General features: G+C 36.1%; 1 protein-coding gene across 3 annotated transcripts in view; it reads right to left on the bottom strand.

Moving 5' to 3' along the window:
* LOC126376112 (flotillin-2) overlaps positions 1–12,656 on the bottom strand; it is a 313,335-nt gene that overhangs the window by 35,739 nt on the left and 264,940 nt on the right. The window contains exon 1 of one of the 3 annotated variants that reach the window (XM_050023279.1): positions 8,527–8,891. The exons of the other annotated variants lie outside the window; for them this stretch is intronic. Within the exon in view, the coding sequence (XP_049879236.1) occupies positions 8,527–8,542 (16 nt within the window). The 5' untranslated portion in view covers positions 8,543–8,891. Of the gene's footprint in view, positions 1–8,526; positions 8,892–12,656 lie in introns of those variants that run through there. 3 annotated transcript variants of the gene reach the window in all.

The raw sequence follows: 12,656 nt of genomic DNA, 5'->3' as shown, positions 1-12,656 counted from the left end.
TGGGGAGCGCGTAAAACAACAAATACAATTCTTCTAAAGTTGATAGATTATAATTTGATACGCGTAAAAAAAAAAAACATCACACACACACACACGACACGACGAATTTATTAAAAACATAATAGAAGGGAAGCTACGAGGAAAGAGAAGAAGGGGAAGACCAAGAAGAGCTTACATGGAACAGATTGAAGAGAAGGTGAACGTCGTGTCTTATAAGGAAGTGAAAGAATTGGCCTTTAATAGACAAGAATGGAGAATGCTACATCGACAAGAGCGTGGCTCTTAAATTAATGATGATGACGATATAAATATTATCGTGGGAATGCTTTTTAACAATAACGCCACAAAAAATTACGAAATGTAAATATTGATTGTCAAAAAATGTTTTTAAAGCTCCACCGTTTCCTAGATTACGTACTATTTATGACAGCTGATTGAGCATTTATGAGCATATAAATATGAGCTTATATGATTTAAGAGGTAGTTCGTAGTAAACGGAAGCCTGCAAGCGAAATTACACCGTATAACTATGAAGTTCAGAAAGCGTCATAATGGTCGTCTGTGTTCAAACAAACATTGATCTGCACACAAGCATGCAAAACGTCCAGAATTGGAACCAATATTTACCTTCTGAACCAACATCTATCGGACGGACGGAGTGCAGTTGGTCAACAATAGTTCCATTGGCACTCTAGACGCACTGGTAAATTAAGGTGGTATATTATATTTTCGTTGTGTCTGGTCTTAACCTTCATTCCTTGTTCCGCAAACTTATACCCTGTGTTTTGTAATCTTATACTAACAAATTGTGTTGTTATTTTCTAGGTTTAATCTACGGCATTGGACTATCCACCGATTATTTTAATATCAAAATATTTTAATGTTAAGTATTTTCTCTTGAACCTTGACGTTGGCAGAATCATCGTTTCTGAACGATACAGCGAGAAACAATAAAATAGATAGATAGAAAGTGGCCACATTGAAGCAATTCATCTAAGAAAGCAATATTGCTATTTGACATATTTTGTTTGCATTGCGCACTTACTTTTTTATATGCGCAAATGTCAAATTGGTTCGATGTGGACTACTCAGCAAAACACGACTTGTTGTAAGTTTCTCGCTGATAAAATGTTATACATTTTTTTTTCTCATATAAGTATGCCGCTACATCACATTTACTTCGTCTACTCTCATCAAAGTCTTCATACACGCGCGTCTGTTTTAAGTAAGTACTCTTGACCCGACCTTTCGTAAAACATCCTTAATTTGATTGCAGTTCGTTGACCTAGGGCTTGCTTCCGACTTTCTTATTTAAATACCTCTCTATTGCGTCAATCATCTAAATCAAGATATATTAAAAAAGAAAACGTTTTCTAAATAACGTTTGTAGCAGAGTCGGAAAATACACTAGGTTCATCTACAATTCATAAAGAAGTTCCTTCATAATTCAAACAAGAATGAGTAATCAACACTATGTATATATACGCAATAGGTACTATGTACTTACGCATTCTATCGATCTTTGCTATTTATGTTACGGAGTGAAGGACAGGGCAAAATAATACGACTTTGGGTCAAGAGAGGACGATGGGACTTCATTGCGTCGGTTGATGAAGCACTGAAATATCTGGTGCCTAAATTATGCTACATCCAGCTTGTTACCCATAGCTATAGAACACGCGTCCTGCCCTAAAGGGATTTTCTATGCGAAGAAATACACGGGACTTAAATAAGAAACTATTTTTTTGACGTGACTTAGTAGATTTGTCAAAAATGGCAATAACTACTTGACTGGACAAATTTAATGAAGACCGCTGAAGGTTATCACCCAGTACAAATTAGAAGACAACAGGCCTAAGGGTGCCCAGGCGCGAACAAGAAACTCCCAGACGACAAGAAAATATAAAAAAAGTGGCGCTAAACTACTACTAATTTATAGATGCCTAAAGCCTATCAATTTGCCATTAATGAATGTCATAAAGGTCTCAGCTCAGTAATAAACCAATATCAATATTCCAAGTTTTATTGCGGGTTTTATTACAGACTTGACATTGTAAGTTTATGAGCAAATAATGCGAGTGACAAGGCGCTGGTGACCTCAATGTCAAGTTCACGGGTCTGGGGCCTTATTATTGAATCGCTCGCCTTCAATTCGCGTGCGAAAATGTATCCCTGTCTCATCTTGCTTATGACAAGTTCTGATGTGCTACGTGAAATGGGTATATGTTTTCGAACGTGCCATGAAAGCGAACGATTCAAAAATAACTCCCCTGATCGGATAGTGCGTTAGTAGACGATTCTAGTAAAGTCGAACGTGTTAGCAATAGGTACCAACCAACATATTTTTTAATCTTTTAATTATTTTTCTTTCACTTTCTATCGCTCTGGAACACCAGCAAACCGCATTGACAATAAATCTTATTATATCTCAAGTTGGCGTTTACCTGCAAGATACCCCATTTCAACAGGTCGATTGAGCTGATTATGATGAATAAGTGCTAAACATGTCTGTTATAGAGTAGATCAGCTCTAGATCAATGTTTTTTTTTTTCGGACAGGAAGTCTGCTCTTTCCAGCCTTTGAAATTATATTTTTTAAATAATTATTAATACAAGGTACAAGCCAAGTTTTTATAGAATTTGTCTAACTAGGTATGTTACCTACTGAATAAAGATATTTTTGAATAGTATGTCAAGAAATTAGTGTAATTTAAATAATTCTGTAGTGTCAAGTTCACGAATAGCGTGCAAGTAGGCGAGTTGATGGACGGTCGTTGCTCTTTAGGGAAATAGATAAAATGTTGTAATCATAATAAAAAATAACGTCATAATTGTACTTAAAAAATAATAGGATAAAGCTACCCGAATTTGGACTTTCTGAAAAGAAAAAACTACATGAACTTAATTTGGTTTTGTTACACTTTTTGTATTGTGTTTTTGTATATGAAATTGCAAAAATAAAAATAAAATCTTGGTTTTTACAACAACTCTCTAGCCAAACCCTTTATAAGCAAATGGTATCATTCGTTCTAATCATTCATTCTCTCTTCCATTTTCAATTCCTATCTCTTCTCTTCTATCGTGTGGGTTGTGAGGTGGAGTACCAACGACAATTCAATTCCTATCGACTCAACATGCTCTCTGTAATGTTTTTCTAAGAAAATCAATAAACCTGGGATTGCTGTTAAAATCTTTTTAACACTTTCAAGGACAGAACGTCTATAGACGTTCCGATTCCAAGGTGTCATACTACCTATTATGAACCACCAATGACCCATGGTCTCTGTCCGTGAAAGGGTTAATTTATGTCTTTCCTAGACAGTCGCCTATGGCTACTTAGCAATTCCAGTGATGAACGGTTAGCGCTTTCCGTACAACTTACCTGTTTATTTTACCTGAATAAACTTTTTTATTATTATTTTATTTTATTAACTTTAATAGGTCAGTCAACACCACAAGCCATCTTTAACGGAACACTGCTGAAGTTTAAAGACTTAATTCCGTGTCAGTAGTTTGCAGGCAAATTGTCCGGATATCATGCTGAGTCATAGACCCTTGCAGATTTAGTTTTTATTGATGGTAAATCGATAAAAAGTTACAGTATTTCTACTAACACAGTTGGCCCGACCATTATAGAAGGCGATGCGGCTCACCTCATTTCATATTGGTCTAACAGAAATCTCGGTGAAGTGTGGGTAAACCAAGCTTAGACGCTGGTGGGGCGCGGAGAGTTGCCGTTCTGTACGTAGTATTATATTCCTTATTCTATGCAGGAGGTCAACTAATCAAGACACCTTCATAAAGCGGATCACAAGTTTGAACCAACCGTCATTTGTAGTGTGACCACATGTCCACATTCCTCGGCATTAAGGAAATGTCCACGAAGAACAACACAATGACAAGACACACCATGCGCTGATTACTAACTTGATTTTCATTGTTGAATGCGCATAGTAGTTAGATAGGTACCTACTTGAGCAAGTAGAGCTTTCAACATAGTCTATTCCATATAATATGTAGGTATCTAAGCTAAAGTCACGTTCTAAGCCGGGGGTCTAAACACGCCACATAGTTGCAATTCATCTAAGAAAGCAATATTGCTATTTGACATTTGCGTGCATTGCGCACTTACTCTTATATGCGCAAATGTCAAAATGCAACATTGCTTTTTTAAATAAATTGCGTCGGTGTGGCCTTATAACCCCTTTGTGAAAGTTCTACTAAGAACTAAAGCCAGATTACAATAATAATTTGCTTCCACCAACTGTCAATGTAGCAGTTTAATACCTATAATGCTACCTGACATTCCGCAATCCTTTCTTCTCTCTCGCTCACTCCTCACTGTCTCTTTCCATTTGTCTGGCCAAGTAGTTAAATCTACAATATGTCACGTCATAAAAAACTGGATACTATAGTGTGTGTGGGGGGGGGTAAACCTGATGTGTAAAGAATGCCCGAGTCACTCAGAGGATACCGAACAATTTAAGTGTAGTAATCAGTAAAGTTTATGTTGCAATAAAAGAGAGAAAATCTAAACAAACGAAAGGTTCAAAACTATCTCCGAAAACCAGAAGGACCTTCAAAGAAGAAAAGAAGAAAAGATGTTGTTGTATCTTTTCTTCTTTGAAACAACAACATATGAATATGTTGTTATATGTTGTTGTTGTAACGTATATACGTATTATGTTGTGTATATCTAGCTCGACAGTCAAATATCTGCCGGAAAATAACCGACATTTCTCTTCTAAAATAATCAATCAACAAATTCAAATAATAAAACCATAAATTATACAACAGCCAGTACAGTCATGAGCAATATCATATACCCAGTTTAGAACCCTGTCGCACTAATATATTTGACATTTAATGAGACTTACGGGTCAATTTGTCAAAAAAGTTAATGTGACATTGTATCAAAGTGCATACATATTAGACTCGTGACCGTACCTAAGTACCTAACACATCACATTTACCGCCTCGATACATACAAAGCCTCTGCTCTATGGAGATGGTAGACTATATTCCATAGCATTGAATATGGAACATAGTCTACCATTGATTAGCTACCAGGAAATTGTTGGTGATAGAATCGAACCGCGATATCATTCGTTGAAATATTCCGCAACCCGAGTTAATTTGCATGGTTTATGTCCCGATTTGTTTAAAACTTTAAACTGTAAACCGCAGATCATTAAATTCGACCTAGGTTATTTTCACTATTAGTTTTCATTTCGCAATATGGGATGTTTCGTTCAATAGTTCGTTTATATTGAACGCAGCCGTTGTTACTTCTGAAACAATACGCGGTACACAATGTAACGTGATGAAAAGCGTGGTCTAGATTGGACTAGAATATTCTTCCTGTGTAACAAGCTAACAATACTCCGTGAAGAAAGGTATTTTACCTAAACAATGACATAGAATAAGGAGTAATACTACGTGTAGAACGGCAACTCTCCGCTCCCAGCGACTGAGCTAGGTTTACCTCAGACGGCGTCACACCCCGGACACTTCATACAAACAACCTTGTTTTACACAGACACCACACATTGACGTTATCGTACACTCGCATCTGTTTGTGTGCCGTCTGACGCCATACTATTCTAGTCTAAACTATGCTCGAGGGGGGGTGAGGTAAACCTAGCTCAGACGCTGGTGGGGAGCGGAGAGTTGCCATTCTATACGTAGTATTTGATTTAGGAGCTCAGTGGCGCAGCGGTAAACGCGCTCGATCTGCGATTGTTGAAGTTAAGCAACTTTCGCAATGGCCGGTCATAGGATGGGTGACCACAAAAAAAAGTTTTCATCTCGAGCTCCTCCGTGCTTCGGAAGGCACGTTAAGCCGTTGGTCCCGGCTGCATTAGCAGTCGTTAATAACCATCAATCCGCAGTGGGCCCGCGTGATGGTTTAAGGCCAGTTCTCCCTGTTCATCCATAGGGAAGGCCCGTGCCCCAGCAGTGGGGACGTTAATGGGCTGATGATGACGTAGTATTATTCCTTATTCTATGACGGCGTCAGACGTCACACACACAGATACGCATATACGATAACGGCAATGTGTAGTGTCTGTGTAAAACAAGGTGTTTTGTATGAACTGTCCGGGGTGTGACAATGGTGACGATTCGAGCCACAAATTTAACTGAACAGGACTAAAACTAACTCCATCTCTCTCTTGCACTTATTGTAAGTGTATTTAATGTTTGGGTTATAGTCCTATAAAAATTATGTCCCAAAGGAAAAGCCTGCCTTTGTTAAAGCGATAAGAGTCAAGTTCACAGTCGAGTAGCGTGACAGTTGATGGACATAGTTAGTCTTCAGGGACACCGAAATGTTTAACAAACATTTTTTTGTTGAAAGTAGTCAAACCAGTAGGTAAATAGGTATGTGTACGGTATTATGGATGGTTTCTAGCGTGTAATGGAAATACTAAAATGTCATACACATTTCAAAATTGAGATGTTAACACTTAATCTAAAAAGTGCATAGAATGTTTGCGTTTGCGAAAAGGTTTTAATTCCAAATCACACCGTAAAAATATAAATAGGTCGTTATTTCATTATAAATAATCATTCATTACATTTTATTTATTGTTATTTTGATTTATTTGAATTATCAACTGATATTAAAAAAGTTCAAATTTTTTTTCTGTATTTCGAGAAATTAAGTATGTAAATATATTTTGAATAAGGAACAACTTAAATTTTCTTTCCCAGACAAAAAACGTAATTTGCTATATTTATTATTTGCTATACAAACAAAAACATAGTTATATCAATTATGATAATAACAATTATTATGCAAGTTAGTCCATTAGTGTGGAAGTTATAATATTACGTAGAAAATTCAAAGTTACAGCACAGAATACAGGATAATTAGGGCAGGCGCGCACTACGAGTTTTTCGCCGCGCGGCAGAAAAAAGCAGCGGCATAATGTCGCACTGTAATTCTGTACGAAACAGTTTTAAAATTTTAAATTGTATTGCGCGCACTTGACGGCAGAGCCGGCACAGTATTACAGTGCGACATTATGCCGCTGCTCTTTTCTGTCGCGCGGCGAAAAACTCGTAGTGCGCGCCTGGCCTTAGGGTTAACTAGATAACCTACAAACTTAAGACTTGGGTTAACTAAGAAAGTTAACTGTATCTTGTAAACTAGTATAAAGTAATGCCGCAATTTAAGCCCTTGTTATTTAAGTTATAACTTATTAGGTACCATTAGCGTAACAGCAAGGCATGTATAATGATTTTTTTATATAGCGTTGACTGCATTACGCATATAGATAAAGGACTGATTGTGATAATAAAATACACAGCACATAAATTGAAACAAGTTCGTTATAAACATAATTAGTGTGGTGTTACTGTAGATTATCTACTTAGTGTATGTATAATTAAAACGAATTCCATATCAACAAACGCCTCACTTGTTGACACTCAGGGGGCCTGTTACACAGTGAAATGCGTACTCATAGTCCCTATACAATAATATAGCGCGCCTGTCACAATGAATAATTAATTTTATAGTAATAGGTAATTACTATTACGTATGTACGTACTTACTTAGATATGCGTAGGTACCTACTGCAGATGTATGTTTACCTTTATTTAATAAAACATAAGCCTATATTCCCAATTGGGCTAGACAGATTACGGTCAGTGGATAAGGAACTATGCGGGCGTTTCACCGAGCTTTTGTTGGACCAACGTGATAGGTGGCGGGTGAGTGGTATCGTATCTTATGGTAGATATGTATGGTGATCGTGTATAGTACTACCTGTATACTATATTACACATTGTTTTAAGTTTACGCGGTTATTATCATAATTAAAATACATAATAACGGGTTCTTACCGCGTTTAAAGTAGGAATATGAGACTCCCGATATTTCGACACTGTTGCAAGTGCCATGATCATGGGATGACTCATGAGATTGGAGTGGAGTAGGTAGATCCATAATTTTCTACGGGCAGACATATCTGTCTACCCTCTTTCTTTGCCGCTTGTTTATGTATTTGATATCGGAATGTTCGGAACCATCTGAACTCGCACCAAACTCACTACGACAAACCTCACTCACTGTGTCCTCACGTTTTGTCACCACATTAGGCCGTTCTAAGCTTTTTACAACACCTACCACTGAATTCCACATGACAAGAGGGTAGACAGATATGTCTGCCCGTAGAAAATTATGGATCTACCTACTCCACTCCAATCTCATCAGTCATCCCGTGATCATGATACTTGCAACAGTGTCGAAATATCGGGAGTCTCATATTCCTACTTTAAACGCGGTACGAACCCGTTATTATGTGTTTTAATTATATTACACATTTGTCTTTTTTTAGTTTCATGACAGAAAACTAAGGCATAGGAAAATAACTATACTCAGTCCTACATTACATTTGAACTTTTTTCAGAGTTACATTATAAACGGTTATTAAAAATCCGTTCCTTTTAACAGCTAGAAGATTAACATGACTTATAAGAATACCGCCAGACTTAAAAGCTAGAAAAAATAACTCCTTACCCTTTAACCACTGCATAAGTTGCGCCAACAGTTAATCCTAGGTTGAAAGCGCTCATCCACAAAAGAGACATGGCGCTGCCTTCAAAATAAAACTTGTTGCAACGGAACGTAACAGCACTTCACTGCAGTAAACAAAATGTTCATCCCAGCACTACACATTTACGTTCTACAACCACTAGAGCGCGCGAAAACAAAAAAAAAAAACAATTTTAATAGTAATAAAAACGATAACCGTTTGTCAAACATCAATTTATTGCAATTCGATTGGCGGGAAATCTTGCACAAAGCTAAAGTTCATTCAGCCAAATGAACTCGATCAATCGCGTATCGCTTTCGAATTGATTGAAGAGCTACGAGTAGCGTAGTTTACTTGCGAGTGGCGCGTTCGGCGAGACCTTTACAATATAAACCGGAGGTTTCCCCCGTCCCCCGCGCGAGCTAACTCCGCGTTATTTTCCCAACTATTCGTTTTTTAAATGATGCAATTTCGGTGCAATCCATTGTTATATCTAAACTATCTAATGCAACTTGCTTTGTTCACCGGTACTTTGTTGGCCTTGCTGAAAATATCTAACGTTTTATCAACAGCGAAATTCATTCGTATCAAGCTCTAGACTAGTCTTCCACAGAAGTCCTTCACTGAACAACTTTATTTTTTAATTTAATTATTTAACAAAAATAAGTACCGTTTACAACGTACAATAAATTCGACAAACTAGGAGAAAAGAGAAAGGATACTTATATATTTTTTACCGTTCTAAGTATTTGTTTGCATACAAAAATATTAATTTTAAGTAATCAGTTGATCTAAATTCTAAATTCTTCGTTCGACATAATTTTCATTGTCGCATATGCCACCAGATTAATTGAATTTTTACGTCCCTTAAAGCGTTACCGTTTATATTGGATCCAATAAGTAGTTCCTAAAGTTACAAAGAGTCCTCAAGAGCGTCGATAATAATGACGTATCTCGACAGTTTTACAAAAAAATAATACGCACCTAATAAATATTTACATAAATGCGTAAGAAGGATAAAAATAGATATAAAAAGTCGCCTTGCGCATAGGATATTATTTTGCGTCATTAGACGCGCAATAGGTACCCTTTGATCAACAATCATAAAACTGGATGTTTTTGAGATGTTTTGGTTCGTTAATAGTGACACGTAATCTAGTTGATCGAAATTGCGATGGTTGGGTTGATCGAAGGCAATAATACCCATCTAACTTTGAGAAGTTTGCTCTAATCTTTCTAAATGAGCTTGCAACCATATACTTGACAATATGCAATTTATTTTTACTTATACTTATACAATCATAATACAGATAATTTCCTCTGGTTTGTGACGACTGTAGATAAAATAAAGCGGACTAACAAAGCCTTTGAATGCGTCAAAATATCTAAGAATAATATACAGGGTTAAGTGGCATCGTAACGAAAACTTTGAGGGATGATTCAGACCATTATTCTAATTTTGATATCAAGTGAAAATCATTTTAAAAAAATACTAAAATTTTCATGATTTTTCCAACAGGAAAATCGACTTGATTTCTCAGAATCACGGTCTAAACCATACCCCTCAGTATTTGTTACGGTGTCACTAAAACCCTGTATATTAAACAAAAACTCATGTAAATGTCTTTTCCCGGAAATGAGAGCTAGGTCTATTTATTCTTCGATTTTGGACAACTCTCACCAATGAACAAAAACAAATATTTACCTAAGCAAAACTCTACTATTAGTTAACTCTAGTTAACTTACCGTTTGTACAACAAATAGGTAAATAATTAGAGTCCTACAGGCATTCAAATAAATATGAATTAATTTCTATAATAAATAATAGTATAACTAATTATTTATATAATAATTAATTACATCATAATTAATTATTCATCTTTTACATAACACACTACATACATCGGTTTACAGTTAATACCTACTTTGTAAACGCATTCGTTAAATGTGTTTATTGACGTAAGTATCCGCTATCAATTCGCATAATTTTCATACTTTTATAATATTCATGACAAGGTTATTTTACCTATAATGAGGCTGTTTAGTTGCTAATTGCACCTACATAAAACTGAGTACATAATACTGAAAGCTGCATTGAAATTACTTCTGCGGCTTAAAAAATATGCAGTACAGTATTTTGTATACTATTATCATTAATTTTGTAACTTGTTCCGTATTCCGCAACTACGTAAAAACAGAGGGCTATATTTCCTCAAAATTCTATAATTAAAATTTGCAAAGCCAAGAGACCTGGAATGCGGTATTACAATAAATAATATCCGTTGTCGGTTTGTGCAAATATTTGTCTAGAATAAACAGTACTGAGCGTTTCTTGTTTTTACAGATTTCAAACGAAACGGTTATGTACACAGACAGTTTTTAAATATATCTCATAAATAGCCTTTATAACATACGTCCCACTGCAGGGCACAAACCTCCCTCTGTTATACAGTTTTTCAATATACGTAGTTTACTGTTGTATAATCAATCAATCAAATATACCGTATATAGTTTTTTTTAAAGTCTGGTTTTTTTTGGCTTATCTTGAAAGCCACATTAAGGTGTCGCTAACCATTTACACGTAGATATGTGTTAAAAGTTTACCTAATACGTTGATATCTGACTCTGTAATTATTTTGTAGTAGGTACTTATTAAGCATTTTCAATATTTCTTGCTCAAAGAAGTGAATGAAGAATGCAAATATTTCCCTTGCGGCATCGCGCATTGCGGTTAACGTTTAAAATAATTTAATATACGTAGATACTCAGATACTGCCAGGTAATCAGAATCGATTCATTTTTAAATAAATTAATTACGTGGAAGCTATGATAAATGGCAGTTTTTAAGACTTTACTAACCCACTTTCTTTGAAAAGCAATTATAAATTTTCACTCGGAATATAAAGAAGTAATTGAAAGGTTAATAGTTCTCTTAATGGACGGAAACACTTTATAAGAGACACTATACACACTATGTACAGAGCTTTAGTATAATAAAAATGTACGGATAGACCGTTCATTCGAGTTTATTCAGCATTTATTTTAACAGGTGGTATAACCCGACCTGTTTCAATATAGGGTAGTTAAAGCCTGGTCGTATAGGGAGGCCTGCAACTGCACTTGGTTGCATATGTGCCTGTAATTACAGGCTATTGCCCTGGATGTGCCTACGTGACCCCATGCACGTCGTCTCGCGAAGTAGCGACAGCAAAAAAATGTGTAGCAATACCTACAGTTTTTTTTGCAAAGATTTCGCAAAACATTTGACTGGTGATCTGTTATCGCTCTGGGTGTATAACGGTGAAAATGTTATCAAATTTTATGGATGTCGATAGTTAAATAATAATAGGTACTGAAAAAAAGAGTGTTCTTATCATCCGGTATAGCGACGTTAAAATTTCCTATGCGAAATATAAAAAGTATCTAGTGTTCTCAAAAAAACACGCGATATTAAATCCAAACAGACTCTTCGAAAAACATAAGCAGCAAAAAATGCAGAGTAATAAATGTAATAAAGAAGATTTACGTATAATCAAGACAGTCTTTTATTTTTTATAAATCACGACTTTTTTAATAGATTGACAATTGAAATTCTACTCGAGTATCAAACACGTAAGCCCTTTTGTCCTATTTCAAAACGGCCGGCGGCCCTTACCGTTACACAGTGGTCCGTGACTCATGACGTAGAAAGTTCCAAATATTGTACGTGGTACCACGTGCTGACCGTGGACAGTACAAGAATGGTACCTTTACGTACTTGTGGTATCTTTAGTGGTTACATCCATGTTATTGTAATGAAAGGAAGTCAGAGAGTTCGATTATTCCGGTTTAGTAGACGGTTTAGATGTATAATATCCCATTCGCAAAATGTCACATTATCAAAATGTCACAAAAATTCAATGGTTTAAGATAAGAAACGAAGAAACAATAGCAATGTCTCACGCTTATTATCTCGTACTTGTACTAAATGTCGACTAACGGAATATGTCGCGTGGAACATCCCATTACAAACAGTGGGATGGTAACCTGTCGCTGTACCATACCTCGGATACTCGACACAAATCTCATTCCGCATTTCTCACCGCCTTATCGCGTAAGTGCGAGCGAGACAGAC

The sequence above is a fragment of the Pectinophora gossypiella genome, chromosome 20 (assembly GCF_024362695.1).
Source record: "Pectinophora gossypiella chromosome 20, ilPecGoss1.1, whole genome shotgun sequence".
In the NCBI taxonomy this organism is placed as follows: Eukaryota; Metazoa; Arthropoda; class Insecta; order Lepidoptera; family Gelechiidae; genus Pectinophora; species Pectinophora gossypiella.
Note: the sequence above shows the minus strand (reverse complement) of the source record. Positions and strands in the feature narration are given on the sequence as shown.